Raw genomic sequence first — 22,795 nt, 5'->3', positions numbered from 1 at the left:
TAGACAAGGTTTACAACCAGAGAGATTTTGAAGCTGAGGGTCTTAGGAATTATATATTTTATTTGACAGTGGATTCTTCTACCTCTGTCTGACCTTTATCCTGTAACATTTTCTTTTTCAGCATATCAATCTGACTCATTATTTATTCACTCTGATGATGAAAGATGTCTCATTTTATCTTTGATGCCATTGCAAACCAAAGCGTCTAAATGTCTTGGCTATATTCACTTTGATGGCATAAAGTATCTCTTCTGACTTTTTGATATCGAAGATCAAAGTGACAGAGGTTCCAGATTACTTAACAAAAATCTAAAAGCTCAGTGGGACACAGTCAGGCCATCGGCTTTCATCTCTCAGAGTTAAACCACACTGTGAAAATGAAGGCTTGAGGCACAATAAAAACCTTGTTGTCGTTTTGATTTCTCAGCACGTTCACTTGAACTCATCAACTTTTGGTCCTGTGGTAATACAGGCTTTTTGACCGCTGTCAACCAGAGAGTTTGTATTTGACAGTTAAGAGCAGCCAAGTTGCATATTTCCTTTGATACAGAGTTTCATTATTGTTTTAATATTTAAGGTTGATCATGATTTATTTACTGTACAAAGCTGGTTAACATGACTCCAGTGAAAACATTTTTTCCTTTCTGTTTTTTTTCTCCAGGAGCTCTCAGGAGATGATGCAGTGGGTCCCACAGTAATCCACCCTGCTAAGGCAGGAATGGACTTCCCCAGACAGGAGGGTACGCTTACCTTTAACGTGGGTCTTCGTAACACATCACTGGACATCTTCCTCACACCTGACCTCGCCTCATCATTGCCAACACCAAAGCGCTTCCAGGTGGAGCTCTTCAATGCCACAGGGGGAGCCAGAGTGCACCCTCAGTTTGGGCTGGCTAATGTGACTGTGGTGTCCAACGCAGCAAGTGAAGCTGTGTGGGTCTTACTGGACCAGTTACACCAGCCTCTTAACCTGAACATATTAAACCAGGTGCTACAAAGACTGATCAATAAGATTACCACACCTCTCTCACGCGAGCAGATGACGGCTGTGCTTGAAGCTTTGGAGAAGGTGAGAGCATCTGAGTCAAAAAAACATATCCTTAACATTTTTTAAGCTATTTTAAGCTGGTGAAGCAAGTTAAATGTCAAACAGGAAATGAAACTTCAATTACGCATCTGCTCCCTGCACAACATCAGTAGTATCTGATCAATCTCAGTAGTGTGAATTCTAGTTTGCCTGCGCTTTGTCACTAACATTTTGAGTCTTTCCTAAACTTTATTTCAAATACTGTGTTTTGAATTGGTACTCTAACCTTCCAAGCAACCTATTTTAACTCAGTGGCAAAGAATCTCTTCCTTCTGTACTGTTTTTTTTTTTTTTATTACTTGAAGCTTGTGAGCCAGTGCAGTAATCTGAGTCAGACAGATCCGTGCTCAGGGGGAGACTTCAGCTCCTCTTCCCTGCTCTGAAGGATCAGAGAACCAGCTTGTCACCTGAAAAGGCCTCAGTTGTCGCTCTGTGTAACGGGCTGTGATCACTGTGCTGCTCTGATGTTAGACTCTACATAATGCTCATCCTGCAGACAAGCGGAGACACCACTGTAATTTATTACGAAGGAGGAAAGTGCAGGGGGGGGAGAGAGCACAGACAGCAGAAAAGAGTTGCAGAGCATGAAAGAATCGGGTATAACTCTATGATGGAAGAAGAAGAGGAGGAGACAGTACAGAAAAGTTGGGATAGTAATGTATGAATAATTTAGAGACTTTTCTCAAAAAATGTTTTACACACAGTCACGAAGGTTAAATGGGAATGTTTTGAAAAAGAGGGAAAAAAACAGATAAAGTGCAGAGCAAACATGATAGTTAGGTACACAAGCAAACACAGTTAAGCCATCTGTGTCTTGAACAAATCATGTTTTTATTCATCTTCCATTTTGATCCAGGTACTTGCGGAAGCGGAGAGAACACCTTTACAGCAAAGTAGCCGCAATTTGACCTATGACCTGCTGTGTGCCTTGGCCAATCCCAGCAGAGTCGACACCCGAGGCCTCAGCCACCTCGCTGAGGTAGCAGAAAGATTTGCCTTCTCCCTCCTCACAGGCAGCCAATGTGAGATGTGAGTGAACTTAGTGATGGGTTTCCAGTGATTCCTCTTTTAAGTACTGTTTCTCATTATTGGAAAACCTCATTTTTTTTCTTTTTCATGTTTTTTCCAGACGAGGTACCATCCTGGAAACATGCCCCTATATGACCATCTCTGCCTTCCAGTGGTACCCCACACAAATCAATGGGCACAAATTCAGGGGGAAAAATGCAGACTTCTTCCAGCTCCCTGATCGCCTGCTGGCAGTCCCAGCAGTGCCCACAGCTGACTGTGCCAACCTCAGCCAGATACAACTGACTGAGTTTCGAACTGAGCACTGGTTTCTCACCAATGACACAACGACTGCTCTCAGTGGGAAGGTAGAGAAGCACCAGATGGTTTGCATTAATTTTGCCTTGAATAAAAACTTCAGTGTCATTTATAATTTAACTTAAAAGATCAAATAAAGGGCACCAGTTTTACCCCCTGCTTATTTAACAAACACCTACACTAAGGAGCTAGTCCTTGTTGCAGAGGTTTCTGGTTCAATCCCTGGCTTCAGCCCTTCCCTACATGTTTTCCCCTTCTTTCTACTCTCCATGTATCCTGTCTTTCTTCAACTGTCTTTCTATTATAGCTAAAAAAAAGCCCCAAAAAGTAACTAAAAACTCATAAAGATCACATTAAACAGCAGGTGGCAGTATTGCTCCAGCAGTCACTTTAGTTCAGCCCAAAGCTGACTCCTCTATTCTTTCTCTGTTTGTAAAAAGGTATTCTCAGCCAGTCTCCAGGACAGAGGGTCACGACCCCTAGAAGATGGCAGTGAGGTGGTGTATCGTATCCACTCCCCAGGACACCAAATTAAACCAGGACGCTCCATGTGCCTTCTCTGGAACCAGACCACTGCAAGGTTATCTACCCTACAGCCTCACAGATGCATGCACAGCTATTTAATTTAGAATAAACAGCAAGTTGACTTACCAAATGTTTCTGCTCTAAGCAATAGTCACCTGTGTTTGTCATCCTCACCCTTATCAAATAAGCATTACCAGTTTCATAAGGAAATGGCAAAAGCCCAACTTCAGCTTCTTGCAAAGGCGTCATGGGGAAGTCACACTTCTCTGCTTCATAGCTGCACATGCACTCCACTTTGAATTCTCCCACTTGGAGTCAGTTTGTTGAGGACATTCCTGGGGCTAGGATTGAGACTTGGCAGGAACACAATGTTACAAGTTAGGAATTGGCAGGTTTGGCCGGAACAGCCACTTGGACGACGTCTCCCTCAGAGTCAAATAGATGAGAGAAGTGATATAGAAGCCAGTGTCAGGGAGAGGTGAATGTCCTGCTATAAAGGAAGGTCAAACAGAAAATCATTAGAGGGTGTTATTTCACTTTCACATCAACAGAACCTGGATGGGACTTGACTCTCTGGTCTGTGACACGCCATCTTTGAATGCTACCAGCAAAAATAACCCCGGAGTATAAAAGACTTGTAAACATGATGATGCATCCTTTTCTCTCTCTTCTAGCTGGTCATCAGATGGTCAGTACTGCAGGGTTGTGAAAGAGAGTGGGAGCTATGTGGAATGTGCCTGCACCCACTTGTCTATCTACACAGCCCACGCAGAGTTCGCCACCCTTGCATCCTACAACGAGGCCTTCTATGCCTCTGGATTTATCTGCATTTCAGGTACAAAACACTCTGCTTATGGCTTGTCTCTCAGTGAAACCTCACTCGCTTGCTCTTGCTGTTTGTCCACTGCCTACTCGCCTCTCTTTGCAGCTACTCTCTGGTGCATTTCTTCATGAGAGTTTAATATCCCATAATCCTCCCACATTGTTATAAATAACCACAGTTTATTTATGCAAAAAAAAATATTATGTTGTTAATATTGGTTCAATGTTTTCCACTTCTCTCTCTTCAGGCTTTGCATTGGCCATAATATCCCATATCCTCTGTTCCCGTTTTCCAATGTTTGCTGCCAAACTGCTCACTCACATGATGTTGAGCTGCCTTGGAACCCAGGTAAACCCATTCTGCTCACACCTTATGCTGCTCCACCTTTACTTTTCATTAAATTTACAAATAACAATAACACCAATGGAAATCTGTCATTTGCTTTACTGCTTTAAATGTACCAGGAAATCTTTTGAAATTGGAATAGTGGCAGATCTCTCACTTTGTACAAGTCTGAGAGGAAGAAGCACATGCATGTCCTCAGTCTTATGAGGATATTAAACGCACAGAGGGTGCATGCACACGCACAGAAACAGTATGCTGCTGGCTCATCTGGTTAGCCACAAGACATGTCACAGGTATTTTCTTGGAAATGTGCATAGATGGGAACACACATCACCCAATGTCATTTGTTGCGTAGTTTGCGGGCAGTGTGTCATGACAACACAACCATGCCCCCGCACCCTCAGCCATTAAAAACGCAAGCTGTCACATAAGCAATGAGCGAGATAGATATGTGGCTGCAGGTCAGTCTCACAGCGGGTGCAGACCATGCATGTGTGTGTATGCGTGCATGTGTGTGTGCGTGAGGGAGTGCGGGACTGGTAATTTTCCACTGGTCTCCCCTCTCTTTGGTTGACAAACACGAGCCCCTACTAAAGCAGACTGTCGTTGGGGGCTAACCACCTCAGGCTCAACCTGTTTATGGCCCAGGCAGAGCCCCTGAACCTGAAAGGGTTTTGGATGGAAAATTCCATCCTGTTCTGTTTCCTTGTCGGTACTGTACTGCATGTAAAGGCCACTTCCTTTCTTGTGCACGTGTCCGACGTGCTGGAGTTTAAGAATACATGGGTGTGTTTCTGTGACATCCAGTCGAGTGTGGATCACGAAGGCTTGGGGAAATCCAGACAGTCTCACTCTACTGCAAAAAACTGAAATCTTATCAAGTGTTTTTGTCTTTTTTAAGTAAAAATTGTCTTATTATACTCGACATGAGCCACTTTCAACTTATCAATCCAGAAAAATGTTTTGTTTGAAGTTAGAGTACAAAAATGAGGTTTGAATCACTTGTGCCAATGGAACAAGAAAAAATTGCTTGAAAATTTCCTTGAGACTAGAACAATGTCTTAATACAAGTAACTTTTCTCTTGTTCCATTGGCAGATTTTTTTACTGGTTACATGATATTCAGACCTCATTTTTGTCTTTAAATAACTTGAAACAAGACATTTTTCTGGACTGATGAGGTGAATGTGGCTCATATTGAGTCTTAAAATGAATTTTCTACTGAAAACAAGACAAAAACACTTTATAAGATTTCAGTTTTTGCAGTGTGAAGACCTATTTGAATGAGCACTGGGAGATTAAATGTGTCCTTGAAATGTTCATCTGGAACTATAGACATCAGCTTTTTGGACTCACTGTGGTGAACTAAAATAGACTAACTAATGTCATTGTCTTTAATTACCTATACAGTGTATATGTCTGGTATGAGAAAGTTAGCACTGAATCAAAAAACATAGCTCACTTACATATAAGGGCAAATCAGCTTATTTTTGGGACTTTGCCACTCTGTGTCATGAAGTCATCAAGTTATTGACTTGACCTCTGTGTCAAAACAAGTAGCACAAGTTGAGTTGTGAAACATCAACTTGTGTTGATGTGAAACTGCTTTCTGTTGTGAATCAAAATTGTTAGGGATAGAAAATGTCCAACAACCCATATGCTACCACATCCAGGGGCTTGCAAGGTGGGACAGTGGTTAGCACTGTTGCCTCACAGCAAATAGGTGCCCTGTATGGGTTCTGTATAGGTACCCGTCCTCCCCCACACAGTCCAAAAACATGCTCATTGGGTTGATGGGTCACTCTTACGCTGCGTTCCATTTGTACTCTGGGAAGTCGGGAGTGGGAATGACATCATAACTGTGTTGGGCGTTCCAGTTGACAAGTTGTCAAATCTTGCCATAACATCAGTATTTCTGTATATAAACATAGAATAATGCTATGTATACGGCTGCAACAAACACTAATCAGAAATTCTAAAATAAAAAGAATCTAACGACTGCTCCAGTTGGGCGTTTCACTAGAAACTCAGAAATTCCAACTTCCGACTACAAATGGAACGCGGCATTAAACCTTTTTTTAGGTCTATCTTTTTCAGTGAAGCTGCCCTCTGTGGAAGGGAAACTCAAACCACCTGTTTGATAGAAAGTATAAAATAATGATCCAAACCTTAGTGACAATGTGAGCGACCAGGTTGACTATAGAAGCATGGGATTAGGGCTGCAGCTATCGAATATTTTAGTATTCAAGTATTCTACTGAAAATTCCATTGAGTACTCGAGTACTCAGGTAAAACACATTTTCGTGACCTTAAACAGCTATTATTTTTCAAATGGAAATTTGTTTCAAGCAAGTGTAAAATCAAGTCACTTTGGGTGATACATTTTAAATTCTGACTACATATGTGACTTTTTAACTAGGAATAAGACATTTTTGAAAGATTTTGAGCCTTTGCAGTGTGACCGCCGTGAGAGACTGCTGCGAGCGAGACGTCCCTCTGCGATGTGTGAGTGATTTGGGGTAGGGGAGGGGCTCAGCACGTGCGGCTCGTTGACAAGCAGCTAATGCAGATCAATATATGCTTTCATATCATTCTCCAAACTCGGGAAAAGAAGCTAGATTTGTTGTCAGTCGCTATTTTGAAAAAGAGGTAGCTTGAGGGGTCTGAAAACTCTCTAAATATGGCGTCAGCTTTATTTGAAATACGACTCTTTGACCTTTTTTAAAATTTGATGATTCCTCGAATTGGAGAAAATCCCTCGAGCATTTTTTGTACTCGAGTACCTCAAATTATTCGAGGGATTGTTTCAGCTCTACATAGGGTTCTACGTGTCAAGCTTTAAGTAGCTGACTGACTCTATAATCTGGTGGCTTTACTTTTTATTTTCTCTAGTTTCTAATTAGAAAGTGTGTAACCAGACAAAAACTGGATTTTTATTTCTTTTGCAAGTTTTTCAAAGGTGCTAGTGAGTAGAGGGTTTGGTGTGAAGATGCTGACAGGGTGGCAGACAGTGGCCGACAGAAATGATTTAAGTCACAGACCTCCTCCTGAGTAACAAAATGATTTATCCTATCCACTACCTCAAGGGAGAGAACGGAGATGTGTGTGTGTGTGTGTGTGTGTGTGTGTGTGTGTGTGTGTGTGTGTGTGTGTGTGTGTGTGTGTGTGTGTGTGTGTGTGTGTGTGTGCATCTTTGTCACATCAGAGGTTGAGCAATGACGACCTCTGGCTCGAGCCGACAGTTTTTCCTTTCCTCAGCAAGACAACTGAAGATTGTCTGTGCAGAGTGGAAATTTACCCTGTGCATATGCAGTCAGCTCCAAGCTGTATGAGACTGTCGAGGTGCAAAGGTGTGCAGAGATGTGCAAAAACAACCGTACAGACAGAGACCATTTTCATCTGTAACAATAAGTTAGCAGAAACCTTAGGTTACTTCAGCCACATGCAGAAGCTCAATAAACACGTTTAGTAAACTCCATCTCTCACAGTATATCCTTCATAAGATCTTTGTTTATTTGTCGTGCCCTTCCTAATCCTGACTTAGTTTTTAGATCTGTGGGAAAACCATCTTACCATTCTTTACATGTTTCACTTATTTTCCCAAATGCATTGTAAGTAAACACGCCACTTTTGATTTCCCTAACAGTAATTTGCGACCTCAAGCCAACAAAACCATGTTTTCTCAGGTCAATGTCCATGTGGTTTCAGATGCCCCAGAGGGACACATCCCTTCCAGCACTATTCCACTTTATTACCACAATATTCGACAATGACGAAAGTTTCTGAAAGTTTACAAACAGATGACATCTTTTTGGGGTAGTGACCTCGCTAAAAAAACAAGGTTCAGTTTTCTTCCATTTAATCCCCCTTCCTCTCCTTTTCTTGTTTTACAACTCCGTGGGCACTCCATCATCCGATTTACGGTCATCCGTTTCCCACTACTTTTAGAAAAAGTAGAGAGTGTTTGTTTTAAGCCCTGGCCAAGGAGATTCCCAGCAGAGGGTGAAATGATTTCCTAACAGGACATGGCGGGGGTATTGACGTCTTTACAGAGAAAGATGAAGACGTAGAGGTGGAGGAGTACAAACTAATGTGGTTGCTTTCAAAATACATCTCTGGCTCCCTTTTGAATCAAGACATATTTTAAAATTGAATGATTATCTTAAAAGTCACTCAGCATTACTTTTGTCACCTTGTGCTGTTAGGTTCTTGTTCATTCATGGCACGACTTAAAAAATAGAAGATGAAATCCTTCAACTTGGTAGATTTCAGCACAGGTTCGTGAGCCATTGTGAGAAAAAAATCGAATCCTTAATCTTTATGTTGCAAACAGAACACAATGTAATTTCTCTTGCATTGTAATTAAACAGCCTCCAGATCCTCGACAGCCTTTCCCACACGCTCACTGAAATGTTAATCCCAGTGGACCCGGCGCATTATTCCAGTATATGGGAGGTGTTTAGGTGACTCTTACTTTGGTTATAGAGGATTTCCTGACAGCTCTGGGAATGGATCCAGCATTCAAAAGTCTGCGCTTCACCCACACACACACACCACATATACACCCACTTCTGTTCCCCCAAACACCACCCACCTTCCACTCACATCCCGTCTCCGAGCAGAATAAAGAACCTATGATTGCTGCCGCCGTGTTTCCTAAATGTTCCTGTTTGTCGTCAGCAGGTATGTGTACGTGATGGAGGGGATTTAAGTTTTGGACGAGCGTACATGCAGTATCTCATCCATCCAGGAAAGGGGATGTCTGTATTGCGTAATCAGAGTCCTTACAGTGTCCTTTTCTCAAGAAGATAAGATAAACACAAGCCTTTGTCTTTTAACCAAGTGTTCAGGCTTTTCCTGGGGAAGTTTATCTGCTCCCATCAGGACCAATCAATCATTTAACCAATAAACTCTTTCTTCAGGTGACGTCAGAGAACATGCTCTTCTGATCTTATTCTTTGAAGTGTCTGAAACTAAATAAGAGAAGATAAAATAAGGCACGAGTGGGTATAAAATGCTGCTTCACTTGCAAAATAAATGATCAATCTAGGCTGTTAAGCTTAGATAGTTTATATTTGAAGATATTTATGGAAATACACAAGATTGGACCCTGAAAAATCTGATATCTGGGTTCCTGCTTCTAAATAAGGAGGGCAGCTAAAAAAATTTTTTTTACCTCACTGTTGTAATAAAATTACGCAATGTGTCCTTGACGTCATTGAGATGCAGTTTTAGGCTTTTTTCTTTCCTTTTGTACCTGAAGGTAACGTCTGTAGAGTTATGGAAGGGTTTCATGTTTCAGCAGACCGAGCCTGTGTTACTGTGAGAGTGTGTAGACAGGACAGCAGAGAGGTGAAGACGGCCTCTTGGGAGACTCACATTACTCTCCACCACCTGGTCCAACACTTTCTGCCTTGTGTGGCACTGACTCCTCTCCTCTTCATCTGATCTGTCCCTGTTTAAGTCAGCAGCGTCTTCCTGTCCCCGTTCATCATGACCTTATCTCTTTTGTCTGACTCTGCAAAGCAAGGCCCAACTCCACAAGCTACTCAGCATCAATGGCTTTAAAAGTTCAAGTCTTTATTTCTTGGTTTTACTTTCATCTGTTCCTCTGCATGTACCTCTGGATTTACCTTTATTCCATGAAATGATGAGTAATGCCCCTGTTTCTATTCTCTGTCCCCCTTTATCATTGTGACTGCTGCTTCTGGGCTTAGCAGGGAGCTGTGACTTTACAGACCTATGAAAAGGCTGTCTTACGCTCTTCTCGCCTCCTCTGCTCCTTCTCTCCGTCTGTGAAAGTGGCCGATCACATCCTGTGTGACTCATCACTTTGAACAATGACGACATTTTTACATGCTGATCATCCCTACACCTCTTAGAGACACTTGATTACTCAAGACACTCAGCACACAAAAGGCTGTCTAGCAAACCATTTTGTCTGAGTGTAACCAGCTTTTGTGTAAATATGAATTTACATGCAGCTTTTTGTACTGAAAAACATAACCTACTTTCTCCAGACTACATGTCTAGGGACACATTTTTCATAAAAAGCAATATTGGAAACTTATGCTCTGAACTCTGTATTGATCCAAAATCTATTTTAGTGCCTGATTTATTGTACACTAACCATCTAATTTAGTAGAAATCACCAGCTTTTTGTTTTGCTTGACAGATGTACACACTGTGGTCTATAAAAACCACAGCAGAATCTGCAACTTTGAATAAGTATCTTCTAAATCCCTGCTGCATGTGAGGCTATCTTTTCTTTCTTCCCCTGTGCATCGATCAATGTTTAACTCTTTATCAAAGTCCCTGCCACAGTGTGAACACTTTTGAACTGGATGTCCATACATTGCGCAAAAGTAGCAAGTTTTTTTTTTTTACAAATCAACCTGGTTATTTATCTACTAGTGTGGTCAGATGATATACCGACTGAGTTTAATCACAAGGTTCACTCCAGGATTAAACAGACTGGAGCACAGTTTACCAGAAAGCATGCCATCCTGGACTGGTTTCCCTTTGAAACCACATTACATTCGGTCTTTAAGTTTCTTCAGTATTATGATCTATGATTTTTAAGATAATGACTGAAGCTGTGGCATATTTGTAATACTGAACCATGCATTTGCAGGGGTTTTAAGTAGCTATGTGTCGTGATTCTGTAACCGTTACGGCTGCAAAAGCAGAGTAAACTAGATTAGTGTATTGATCCACTAACCATCCATAGTGCAGCTACAGACTCTGCCCTTTCTGCACTTTGAGAGATACTCTCACTTTCGCCGAATGTGTCCCAACAGCAGGTGACCTGAGAACCACTGCCATGGACTTTCCTCTACTTTTAGAAAAAGCTCAGTGGACATAAGGGCACAGTAGCTGCTTTCGCTGTGAGGCATGAGACCAGTCGCTGTCTTTAAGGATGTGGTCGACTCAGTCAGTCCTTTCTGACCTTTTCCAACCCTTGATGATAAACCCACTTAAAACTTAATAATGTGTAAGTGTAGGAAAATGTATTTGCTGAAAGAAAAAAACATAACTTGATGTTAAAAAACCACAGAACTTCAGGTTACTGATGTATTTTCTGGGCTCTCCAGGCTTTGTGCACCTTTCACCTGATTTTGTTGAGACATTTAGTTTGCCATCCAGGACTTCATCGAACAGGCTCTCTGAATGATAAACAGAGGAGTTCAATGCCCCCGGTTGCCAGCTCTATTTTTGGCGTTTGACAGCTTGTCTTGGCAGTCTGTATGTGTGGTGTGGAGTGAACTTTGGAGGTTTAGGGGGGAAAAAAACATGGTTTACTCTGAAACTGTTGAGGTCAGTGGTGTCACTGATCTTGCATGGTTTTTGCTCTATTTTAGAGGTTAGGCAGTGAACATAAAACATTGAATATTCAGATCAGATGTGTCACTTTTGTGTAATTTATAATCAAATCATGGGGTAATTGTTCATAAAGCTTATTTGAAAGTTTCAAAAATGACTTGAAAATCTCTCAGGTAGAGCACACAGTGGTTCCAGCTCCATGTCCTGAAATAGAGAGTGTTTCCTAACTTCCCTGAAAAATCAGGAAATGCTGAATGGAGGAAGGAAACAGTGTAGCTGCTGTATCTCCTGCTGTATCTATAATTGGGTCTTTTGTTCTTCACTTATCTGAAAATTCTCATCATCCAACTTCGACTGTTTGTTTTTGCTTAGTCTTGAATCTCAGTCTTGTCCTGTGCACCGTTTAGAGATCTTAGTTCAAGATTATATGACAACAGCATGCGCTGCCAACTGCAAAAGCATGACCTGTGAAGCAAAACACATCGCAACCACAAAATACACTCAGAGGAAAAAGCCACATATATGTCTTTCATAGTATTTTTGAGAAACAGTGTTCTCTTTTTGATGTTGTAATTTGAAACACATGCATATGTTTGCATTAATAAATGCACAAACAGACCCAGATGGCTGTATCTGCATATGCCCACTCATCTCTGCCTCTCCATCTCGTACACGCAGACGGAGCATCACAAACAGCCTGCAGCTCTCTAACACTTCGGCCTGTGGGGGTCACTGTAGATCCACAGACAGAGCCAAGTTCAAGCACAGATGTGAATGAAGTGCCTGATCAATGACTCCACTGAGCGCTTGATGGCAAGGATTAATTAAGGGAGCTGTTAAAAGCTGTTACAGAGATGGAATAGGTTTGAGCAAAATTATCCAGTTCCCATATTCAATGAGAGGTTTATATTGACTACATCCCAGCCTGCATCCGGATCACTGCAGCTAACGCATCAGACTAGCTTCTTGCAAATTAGCAAATCAGTTTGGAAAAAAAAAAAAACATACTATGGTACGATGAATCAAAGTTCAGGCATAATTCCCAGTGCGTTGGGTTTGTCGTGGAATGAGGCCAAATGATTGTACAGCGTGTGATAGTACAGCTGTGGCTCTGATTACATCTAAATTACACAGCATGGTACCAAAGCACAATGTACCGCCAGTGTATGTGTGTGCAGGAGCAGAATTAACACCACCTAGAGTATTTAACTCAATGAGCCTCTTGACAAATTGATCAGAGTTACAGCCATGCATTGACCGACGATCAGAGCGGCTACAGATCAGCCAGTTTGCACAGAGGGGATCACTCCTGGATCGATGGCCTGTTTGACAGCAGTGGATGATGCTGCATCTGTAAGTCCATGTAGGCTTCGAGGCACTTCACGATCACTATCTGTAGACTTGCATTTTCCTTTCACTGAGGGTGAAAGTACTAAAAACCTGGAAGTGATGCAACAGGTCTCATAAAAAGGTCTGCAAACAGAAGAAAGTTAAGTCATACTTGTGATGAAACTCACATGGCACTGTGCACACATCAGAAAGAAAAGTTACGTCTTATTCCATTATGAGGAGGACTGTGGTGATGAAAAATAAAAAATCCACCAGCAAAATTCCTGGGAAGCCTTGATTGAAAGAAAAGTCTCTCATTCTTCTGTTTTTATTAACAGGTGTTGTGTTTCACCCCAAAGCTCTAATCAAACTTCAATCAATCAAACCTTATTTGTACAGCAATTTTCATACATGAATTGGAAATACAAAGTGCTTTACAACAGAAAAATAAAAAATAGAAATAAAAATAAAATGAAATAACAAGAACTGGAATAAAAAGCAGAAAATTGGATAATTGGAAGCATAAGACCCCAACATCCCTCCTCCCCAAACCACATTCAATATACACACACACACATAGACATAAAAAGGAAATTCTGACAGAAAACAGAGTTAGAATTAGAGGACTGAGGAAACGCCATCTTGAATTAAAATGAATTAAAATGAGGAAACACAGGAGCTAAAACCAAAATAGTATGCATGTGTGAAGTTTTATAAAAAGTATTCATGTGCTTATCCAGTGCACCTAAGATGAAGGTGTGTCCTCTAATCCAGGAATAGACCGTACAGTTCTTAAATGTTGGAGCCATTCAAGCTCATACGCACACACAGAGGTTTGTAGTACAGAAAAGTAGACCCCGCTGTGTATGTATGTTTAGGAAGCTGAACTCTAGCAGCTGTGTTTTTATAGGTGTGTGTGTGTGTACAAGAATCCATGTGTGTGTGTCTCGTGCCTAGCAGTCCAAGAGTTCTCTGTCTGCTCCCCAGACTAGTTCACACCAGATGTTGAGGAAGGAAATTCAAGAGGCGTCTTGAGCAGCCCCGTTGTGATGGAAAGCAGCTGCAGGTTTACAGCAGCAGACATGTCTTTGACTGAAGTGTGAATGAGAGACAGAAGAGAGCAGGCCTGCTGGAGCGCAGCTAAATGTTCTTCATAAGGGTGTTACTGCTGAGAACATCTATACCAGGATGTTAGATTTAGCATGGATCTATATAAGTTAGGTGTGTTGAAGAAAAGCAGGAGCAGATTTTGCTTTATTTTGAGTTATTTCAGTCTGCTTTTGCTTTTATTATTTTCCTGAAAACACATTTAGGATGCTTTTATTTTTCAGGTTTCCTCAACTCTGAACACTGGCTCTAAAAGCTGTGGGATCTTATGAACAAGCTGCTTATCTTAACTTCATCATAACCTTAAAAGTGCTGACAAATCCCTACTACTGTGCCGCTAAAGATCAGTGAAAATGACACCATTTTTTTCTGGGTATATGTCAGTCACTCATGAAATACACAGTTAAGACTCTTGATATCAACTCATTAGGCGCTCTTTGACTGTATGGCCACATGTGCTCACGTAAGCAAACGTAGATGGCGTTGTTTGGATGAAAAACAGACTAAAAGGGAGTGCATGTTTATTTGCCAACAGCTGGCTCAGCAAGAACGTCTCAGCCTGAGGTTCAACCCAAAACACCTGTGAACTTTACTTTTAAACCCTGAGATTATGCAACTTGACATGCTAGTTGAAAAAATATTTGGGATAGCTGCACATCAGCACACTAAGCATTGTGTGTTACAGACTGACTATAAAAGAAATCTGACAATAAAAGAAATTTAGGATCGTTATGAGCTCACAGTATCCCATTGCAGACCAGGCTTTTATTTTTCTGTCTTTCCTTATTCATATTTTATCGTCCTCACTTGTCACGTCAGTGAATGCTTAAACACTCCTGCGTCTCCACACGCAGTGGCCCACTAACCCAGCTATCAGCCATCCCCATGTGACCTGCTTCTAGATACTGCCTGACTCCTGTGCTCCCTCACGTAAACAACACACAAGCACAAACTGACAGGCTTGCTGCACGTGAAGAGACTGACAATGCTTATGTGTGATGTTGAAAGATGCTGAAATATATTCATTGCCTGCCACTTTAATATCCTTTGAATCGCTGTGAATGCACAGGCAGGTGCATTTGTAACTGAACATTTTCAGAGTTTTCTCAGCTACAATGTTAATTGGTCTGCTACAAAGAGTGTAATTTGTACTCAGCAGGACAAAAGTTACTAGGCAGGAAAAAATTGCTCAGTGAGGAAAAGATGAATGAAGGAGCTATAAATGATCAATCTGATATTTCACTGTTTTTTATTCTAAAGCTCTATCTCTTCTTAAACAAAGACAGAGGAGGAAACACCCAGGGTGCAGGCTGAGGCTGGAACCAGCTAGATCAGACCGGTAGCTGTTAAAGAGAAGGGGGGAGGTGAGGAAGAAGAGAGCAGGAGGAGGAGGGGGAGATGTGATGAAGGGTGGAGCAGAGGATGGAGTTTGGGGGTTGGAGAAGAAGATGGGATAAGGGAGGCTGAAGGGGGGCAGAGGTGGAGGTTAAGTGTTGTGGACATGGGGCTGGATGGATTGGCTGGCGAGCAGACAGCTGAAGCCCCACTCTCCCAGTGATGTAATGCATGAGGCTGATGCTATTTTTAGACACCTTGGTACACTCGGCTTCCTCGGCGTCAGCACACAGGGCTATTGATCAGCAGCACAACTCATTGGGAAGATGAGATCTGCAGCGAGTAACAACACAACAGGAGCTGCACCAAAATGCAATGTGCCCTGTGTGTGTTTTTACAGCGTTTCACAACAGATCTCCTTTGTTACACTGTCCTCAAATTAAAACCCTTTCTATCTCATGGTGTTTTGATGTATTGTAGGTTAATCCCACCCTTTTCTTTTGATCAGATTAGGCTTTTTGGCATTGCACCAGTTTGCTGTCAGTGTCTTTGTGTTTTACTTCTGCAGAGCTGAGGTTGCAAAGTAAGCATTTTGCTTTTCAGAGCTGTCTATCAAATCAAAGGGAGGTTAAATCTTTTTGAAAGACAGGTAGACTCACTCCAGGCAGCTGAACATCTGTTACCAAAACAACAACAACAGTGAACTGACAGTCCCATGGGTGCTTCAGGGCCACGAAACAAAGGGGAACACTGTGATTGGACGTTTAAGCTTAAACTGTGGTGGCAGGCCACAAAACATTCTGTAAATGGAGAGCAGCTTTGTTTTCTGCTCTGTGTTTACGCTCAAGACCTGTAATGGCCTCTGTCTCCCTTACAGTAGAGAAATCACCCGTAGAAGTCTTATTGCTCCACAATTTTCCTGGGTGCTGTGGGGAGAATCACGCAAGTGAGACAACACTTTGATATGCAGTCGTTTCATGGTGGTGTCGTAAGCTGGCAGCTTTCAGTGACGGTGTGTGTGTGTGCTTAAAAACTTCAGAACATGTAACACACACACACACACACACACACACTCTGACTCATAATAAGTCCTTCAGCACCTCCCAGTTTCTACAAGTCTAAGGCCTGAGGGTCTAGACCAGTCGACTCCTGTTGTCTCACACAATAGAGAGCAGACCTGAGGACAAAGGACCAACCCATAGATAGGGCCCTGATTAAGTCCACCTCCACACCTGTCACCTCCCTGCCCCACTAACTTGTCCCTGTGTCAGGTCATCCTCAATTCTGACATATACCTGTGTCAATCTCACAATGGGCTGAACAATAGCTACAGTTGTAAGCGTGGCCTCTAAACCCACTTTGCTAATCTTAGCTAATATCGATGACCACAAAGACCCTATCCATATCAGTCTCAACCCTGAAGCATGGCCCTGTTTCCTGCTGACTTTACATCTCTCAGAGCCTCAAAGGATGACCTGAACATGCATCGTTGTCAGTGATTTGACTCAGGCTCTTTACTGTGTTGTCTCTTCAGTAAAGCTTACCAGGATCTGGGCCGTCAGAAGGAAACTGGACGTAGTTTTGGGTTTGATTTGTCCAGAAGTGCTTCTCTACTAGCAGGTTACATACATGTCCATTCAAACTTAATTAGTTCAGGGAGTTGGCTCGTCAGCTTTGCTAATGTGTTGACAACTGCCTAAAGGGTCAATCTGCTCTGTCACAAAACCTGATGGACTCCACTGTGCCCCCATCCCACCTCCCCCTCCTCCATGGTGCTCTAATGTCAGTGCTGTGTGTTTTTATGACATTTACCAGCCCAAGCATGAGACATCCAGTTTGTTTGTCCTCCGTTTAATAAGCTGTAGGGTGGATGGATGACTCCCTTATCTGTGTCACACCCTGTTACTCACAGGAGTTTCAGAACAGAGACGGTCTCTTTCAGCTGAGTTTCTGTTCATGCCAGGCTCAGATTACAGGAAGCTGCAGATGACTTCCTCCTCTGAAATCTGTTCAAGGCTGTATTTAGTGGACTGCTTTCACTCGTTTCACTGCTCATCGTGTACAAAGAAACACCTCCTATTAGACCTTCGAGAAACTCTTGATTATGCTTACGCTTTACACACACTATGTAAACTAATAAAGTCTCCAGGGGACGATCAGCTTCCTGTTTATTTGGAGGCCTGTTTCTGGCTTGCCTTGTGAATTTTCTCCCCCGACAGACAGAGACTTTGGGTACTGATAAAACTATCCTTGAGTAAACATCATTAAGCTAACAGCCACAACAGTCTTGTGTGTGTGTTTAAAGAAGACCTGATCACTGACTTTGACAATTACTAGTATCGTCTGTTGATATCAAGAAAAGGAAAATTATAATAGAATAGAACAACTTTATTGTCATTGTAACAAGTACAACAAAATTGAAGTCACAGCAGCAATCAAGAAAACAAAAGTAAGAAAGTGTATAGAAAGTGCAAAAAGGTCCATAAGAAAATAGATGATGACAGCTTGTCCATCATTCTCCAGTTCAGCAATAATGATGGATGGAAGGACAGGTCCATGTTGTCACTTCTAAGCTCACACCTGAGAACCAGCAGTTCTCACCTCCTTCTCCTCACCTTATGGGAAGACATCTGGCCTTACACCAGTTAGCACTGACATGCTACAGGCTGCTAACAGCTGAGTTCACATGTAAACAATGCAGCCATGGTTACATGTAGGATCTCCAGACAAACACAGGAGAAAAAGTAGTAAAAGTATCACTGAAGCCACAAAAAGTTTGATGTCCATGACCAACAAATGAGCCATACAAAGTAATGATTGACTCCAAATACAAAGATTACGAAAAAGAGACGAAAAAAATTACAAGAAACAGACAAAGAAGAGAGAGCAGCTGCAAAAGGCAGCCATAGCCAACAGGGCACAGATCTTACAGTCTAGGTCGTGCCCCATGAGGTTCACCTCGAGCAGTCGGCCCAGGTTCGAGTCCAGCCTGTGGCCTGTTTCCCACATATCATTTCCCACTCTCAACCCCTTTCCTACCCTATCCACTGTGCTCTCCTGTCTTGTTAAAGACTTTAAAAGCCCCAAAAACTAAATATTTATTATTATTATTTTTATCAATTTGTTGTTTTGTTTTGTTTTGTTTTTTTAAAAAGAAAAAATAACCAAACAGAAACTCTTTAGTGTGACTGGAATAATTTACTCATGTAGCAAACAACTTGATATATAGAGTACAGTCTTGTATAAAAGGCACAAAAGCTAAAGTAAGTCAGGTCACTTTCCTTTGGGAGTGTGCTTGTCCATCTGATCACTTTTGAGGCTCTCTGAGGGGGGCAGATTGTGATCACACGGACTTAAAAAAAAATCCTCCTGAACACATCTTGTTATCTCATCCAAGCTGCTTCACCTACCAGTTCACCTGGTTTCCAACCCTGACCTGAGCAAGAAAACTCTCATCCCTGCTTCATGGAGGGGGAACATACTTTCACATCTGTAGGGCAGCAAACAGGGAGAGAGTCTATTCACACCCCTGGCCTTACACACACAGTTTTAATCCCCCTGCCCTCTTTTCCCTACATGGCCGTTTCTCACTACCAGTTATGTCATCGTTTTAACACAGGTCAGTAGTTTCAGTGGTTCAATCGTTCTCCTTAAGGCTATGGAGCTTTGTCATGACAGGGCAGAGTGGCTGTGTGTGGGTGTATTTCTTAAAGCTGTTTCATGTCAAAGCTAGTGTTTCAATGTTTGTACTTACAGTCAAATGTTATTTGAACCAACCCACATGTTCATTAACAGGAAGGACCAAGCCAAAGCAATTGGCATTGATTTGCTCATTTTTCCTTTCATACACCCACCCATGACTGATCCCTCTCCGATTCATTTCGCCATGACAACACCAAAACCCAAAGCGTGCTGTCACCCCCTTTGTGCACACTGCACTCGATTGGGCCCTACGCTTGATTTCTCTAAATTATAGCCTTCTGTGCTAAACAAACATGCGTGTGTGCACTTCAAGCTTGCTTATGAGTTTGTGTCTGCTATCCTGGTGTTTATCTTAGCTTTCCCGCTCGGTGGTTTCCCCTTTGTTTTGCTTGTGAGAAGATGAACGGTGTGTCATACTGTGCACTTGGCCAAACGAGGTGAACTCTCCGCCAAAAACACACAACCCTGCTGAATAATCCTTGTTCCCGAAAACTACCGGAACAGATTTCTCTCTCAGGCATGATTCCAGGCAGGACCAGCACTGGTTTAGTTCCTGCCCTGTCCAAGCTCCTGTTTATGCCCTGTTGAGCCTGGTGCATGGACGGGAAACTGACACACGGCTCTTCTTTTTTTAAATGCCCCAACTTTTCCAGTCAGTCAGTAGAAGGACGGGGATGAGATCAGAGCTGGAAACTCCAGGATTGGTAATTTAGAGTCTAGAAGAATACAAAAAAAGTCTGTGGAGTGAGCTGAAGTTCATGTTACTGAATATTCATATGGTTTAGGAGCAGTTTCAACACAGTACAAGTCAAACAGATGTAAGTTCTGTGTGCATTTGTGAGTGTGTGCGTGTGTGTGTGTGTGTAAAACAGGTCATGCCGGAGCTCACGATACCTATTGACCTGGTTACTATAGAGACTGCTTTTCTAAGCAAATTATCTGAGACCACCGGGTGGGTCCAGCAGTATACATTAGCTTGTTTTGGAGGTATTAAGAGCTTATACTCATCCCCAGAAACCTGTGTTTGACTGTGTTGCATCAAATCAAATGACTGTTGAGCTTTCTGACATAATTACTGTAAGTTTGGTGAAGAAAGGCTCAGAGGTGTTGTAACACAATCCTTTCTAACTGAAGCCATGTCTGCGAGCATAAGTCTCTAACTGCTGGCTGTAATGAATATAACGTAACTGAGTTATCATTCCCCTCACATCCCTCAGCTCTCACAACTCTCTCCCATTCACCCCACTCTCTGGTCCACGGCCCTGGCAGAGGGCCGACAGGCTGCAGGTTATGCAACAATCGTCCGACTGCATTGGCACCACACTCCGTCAGTGCCAGAGGTTAATGAAGCTCTGCAATGGACGGCAGAGAAGCAGTATTTCTGCTGCCCTCATGGGTTTTCCACACTGTCCTGCCTCCAATGTTACAAATTGAATTTTGGCCCTGATGCTTTCCCGCCTACAACCCCTCCCATCTCTCTCCATCTCTCTCGCATATAAACACACACAAACGCACACACACATTTACCACAAGCTGTTTTCTGCAGCGATTCTGCATCGCCCTTTCTTCCTCTATTTGGAGAAGTGTTTCACCCACACATTTGTACAAATCTTTGTGCATGTGGGAAGATACCAAAGAAGCATATTTGTCAGTGTTGTTGATGTTGTTGCTGCTTTTATTTTTTGCTCCCGCCTGCATAGCTTGCTGCATGGTGGTGATGTAACAGGTCTGCAGGATAGGATGTCTCTATATTTCTGGGGGGGCGGGCTATCTGAACTACTCTGTCTCCTTCAGAAAGTATGAAAAACACTGCACCTGCTTGTAATGCAAGTGAGCCAGTGGGTAATGGAAGATGTGACCTGCGGCTGCGACCGAGGATAAAGGATGAAAGGCTCATTAACACATAATTCTAAATCTGTCTTTCTCTGTCTTTCTGTACAGATCTGCTTCCTGGTGTCAGCTTTCCGTGGCCGAATGTTTTCAGAGGACAGCTGTGCTGCTTTGGCGCTCTTCTCTCACTATTTCCACCTCAGTCAGTTCTTTTGGATGCTCATACAGGTAACAAAGGTTGAAATGCAACACTAGTCTAAAACATATGAGCAAATCTAAATGAATATATTTCAATTTCATGAGTGTTATTGCCACCAGCTGAGGTTTTTCCCCTGGGATCCCAATATATTCTACATCACGGATGACTCATCATTATCTTACTTATTTATCCAATTAGCACCATTATACTCAGATAAAGGTTAGAGTTGAGGAGTACTTTGCAATTCTTCATTACCGTATAAATTAGATCTATCTGATTTCAAATACTTTATTTACTTTATCTTCAGACAATCAGCCCTATTATTTATCTCAAGAGGGTCACTGAACTGGGTCTGTTGGTCAATGATACACTGATGAAAGCTGATGAAATATCATATCTCTCATTATATGTAGACTTTCTTGCAGTTAGCCTAAGAACCGCTCTTTGATCACATCAGAAATGATTATTTCTCTCTGAAAGACAAAGTAAAGTCCCTCCTCTGTCTCCTGTTCCCTTTCCTCATGGCTTGGCATGAACAGGGGCCCCATTCTTTCTTTGTTCCTTATGTGGACCATGTGTTTTTTTACGTAACAAGTAAAACTTCATGCCTCCAACACGTGGGCTTAGCCAGGTTTTGATTAGAGGGTAAGATGAAAGTACCATAATGCTGCATGACATGATCTTTGACCCCAGACTGGTACCACTTAGTAACACCAAACCCCAGCAGCTCCTGGCTCCCGGCGCCTGTTTGACCATCTGACCTCCATTTTCTTTTTTCTCTTTTTTTTGTGATGTAACTGCACAGAACAAAGCCTGGCAAGAAAAGCCCCAAGTTGGAGCTTAGCATACACACATGGTTGAGATATAAAGATTGGAGTTATACATGTTGGGTCCAGCAGACATCATAAATGTGCCTCTATTTTTTTTTATCGCTGATGCCCATGACATTCTGCACTTATCTTTTGATATCTCTACAATGATACAAATCAAACCAATCCCTGCAACACCACTATACAGCAACCCAGAAAATTGTTTTATTCAGCTGTAATCCTTCAGAGTGACTGAATGACTTGTGAGCTGCTTTTTCAGCACATGGACATATTGACCTGGGTAAATGAACCTTACCGGCCCATGAAAAGTGAATAACACTGCATCAACCATAGACCTTAAACTTAGGCTGATCTATGTCATTGGGATCTAACTCTTTCATAAAAACAAGTCATTCAACTAATCAAGTAATTCCTTGTTTATTTATCTAAAAAATGGCTTTTTATTTCCTCATTAGTTTTGCTTCTGTTTGCTTAATGCATTTCATATCCACTAAAGAGGTAATACTGAACCATTTTCATTTAAAAAATGTTCGATAACCGCTGCAGTGAAAGATAAGGCCCAGGCAATATTTCAAATCTACAGGCATGAAATGCCATTCATTCCCGTCGTAACTCAAAATCTCTTTAAACCGTTGGTCTTTCTCCAACTGTGAATCAGATAACAAGACAGGACATGTGTACAAGTTGTTTCAGCTGGGTTAAAAAGAGGTCTGCCATAAAACATGAGACACAGACCAGTATCCAGAGAAGAGCTGTCCTCAGATGACTCTCTCTTCTCCCCTCTTTTTTCTCTACTTGTCCTCTTCATGCGTAGTTAACCATTTCTTTGTTTACATCACTTTTCAGTCTTTTTTATCTTGAATTGTTTATGCACCAGATTAATCCCTACAGAAGCATTATTGTTGATGGAGTCTCAAAAGATTAGCCCTTTGAATAGGCAAATGGAGTTTTCACAACAGGTTTACGTTTGTCCCAGTGCTGAATGTGTGCAGGATTTTATACCATAGTGCTTGCCAGATGACCCGTGAGATACCT

General features: G+C 42.1%; 1 protein-coding gene across 1 annotated transcript in view; it reads left to right on the top strand.

The window, feature by feature from the left end:
• Positions 1 to 22,795, top strand: part of adgrv1 (adhesion G protein-coupled receptor V1) — a 109,857-nt gene that overhangs the window by 58,400 nt on the left and 28,662 nt on the right. Inside the window, exons 83-89 of the mRNA XM_074669983.1 lie at positions 662 to 1,069; positions 1,944 to 2,116; positions 2,217 to 2,463; positions 2,854 to 2,993; positions 3,613 to 3,773; positions 4,009 to 4,109; positions 20,843 to 20,959. Coding sequence (XP_074526084.1) covers positions 662 to 1,069; positions 1,944 to 2,116; positions 2,217 to 2,463; positions 2,854 to 2,993; positions 3,613 to 3,773; positions 4,009 to 4,109; positions 20,843 to 20,959 — 1,347 coding nt within the window. The remainder of the gene's footprint in view (positions 1 to 661; positions 1,070 to 1,943; positions 2,117 to 2,216; positions 2,464 to 2,853; positions 2,994 to 3,612; positions 3,774 to 4,008; positions 4,110 to 20,842; positions 20,960 to 22,795) is intronic.

This window comes from Halichoeres trimaculatus, unplaced genomic scaffold (assembly GCF_033239565.1).
Source record: "Halichoeres trimaculatus isolate MK-OKI-2021-1 unplaced genomic scaffold, fHalTri1.1 fHalTri1_scaffold_5, whole genome shotgun sequence".
Taxonomy (NCBI): domain Eukaryota; kingdom Metazoa; phylum Chordata; class Actinopteri; order Labriformes; family Labridae; genus Halichoeres; species Halichoeres trimaculatus.
This window is presented reverse-complemented; position numbering and strand designations above follow the sequence as displayed.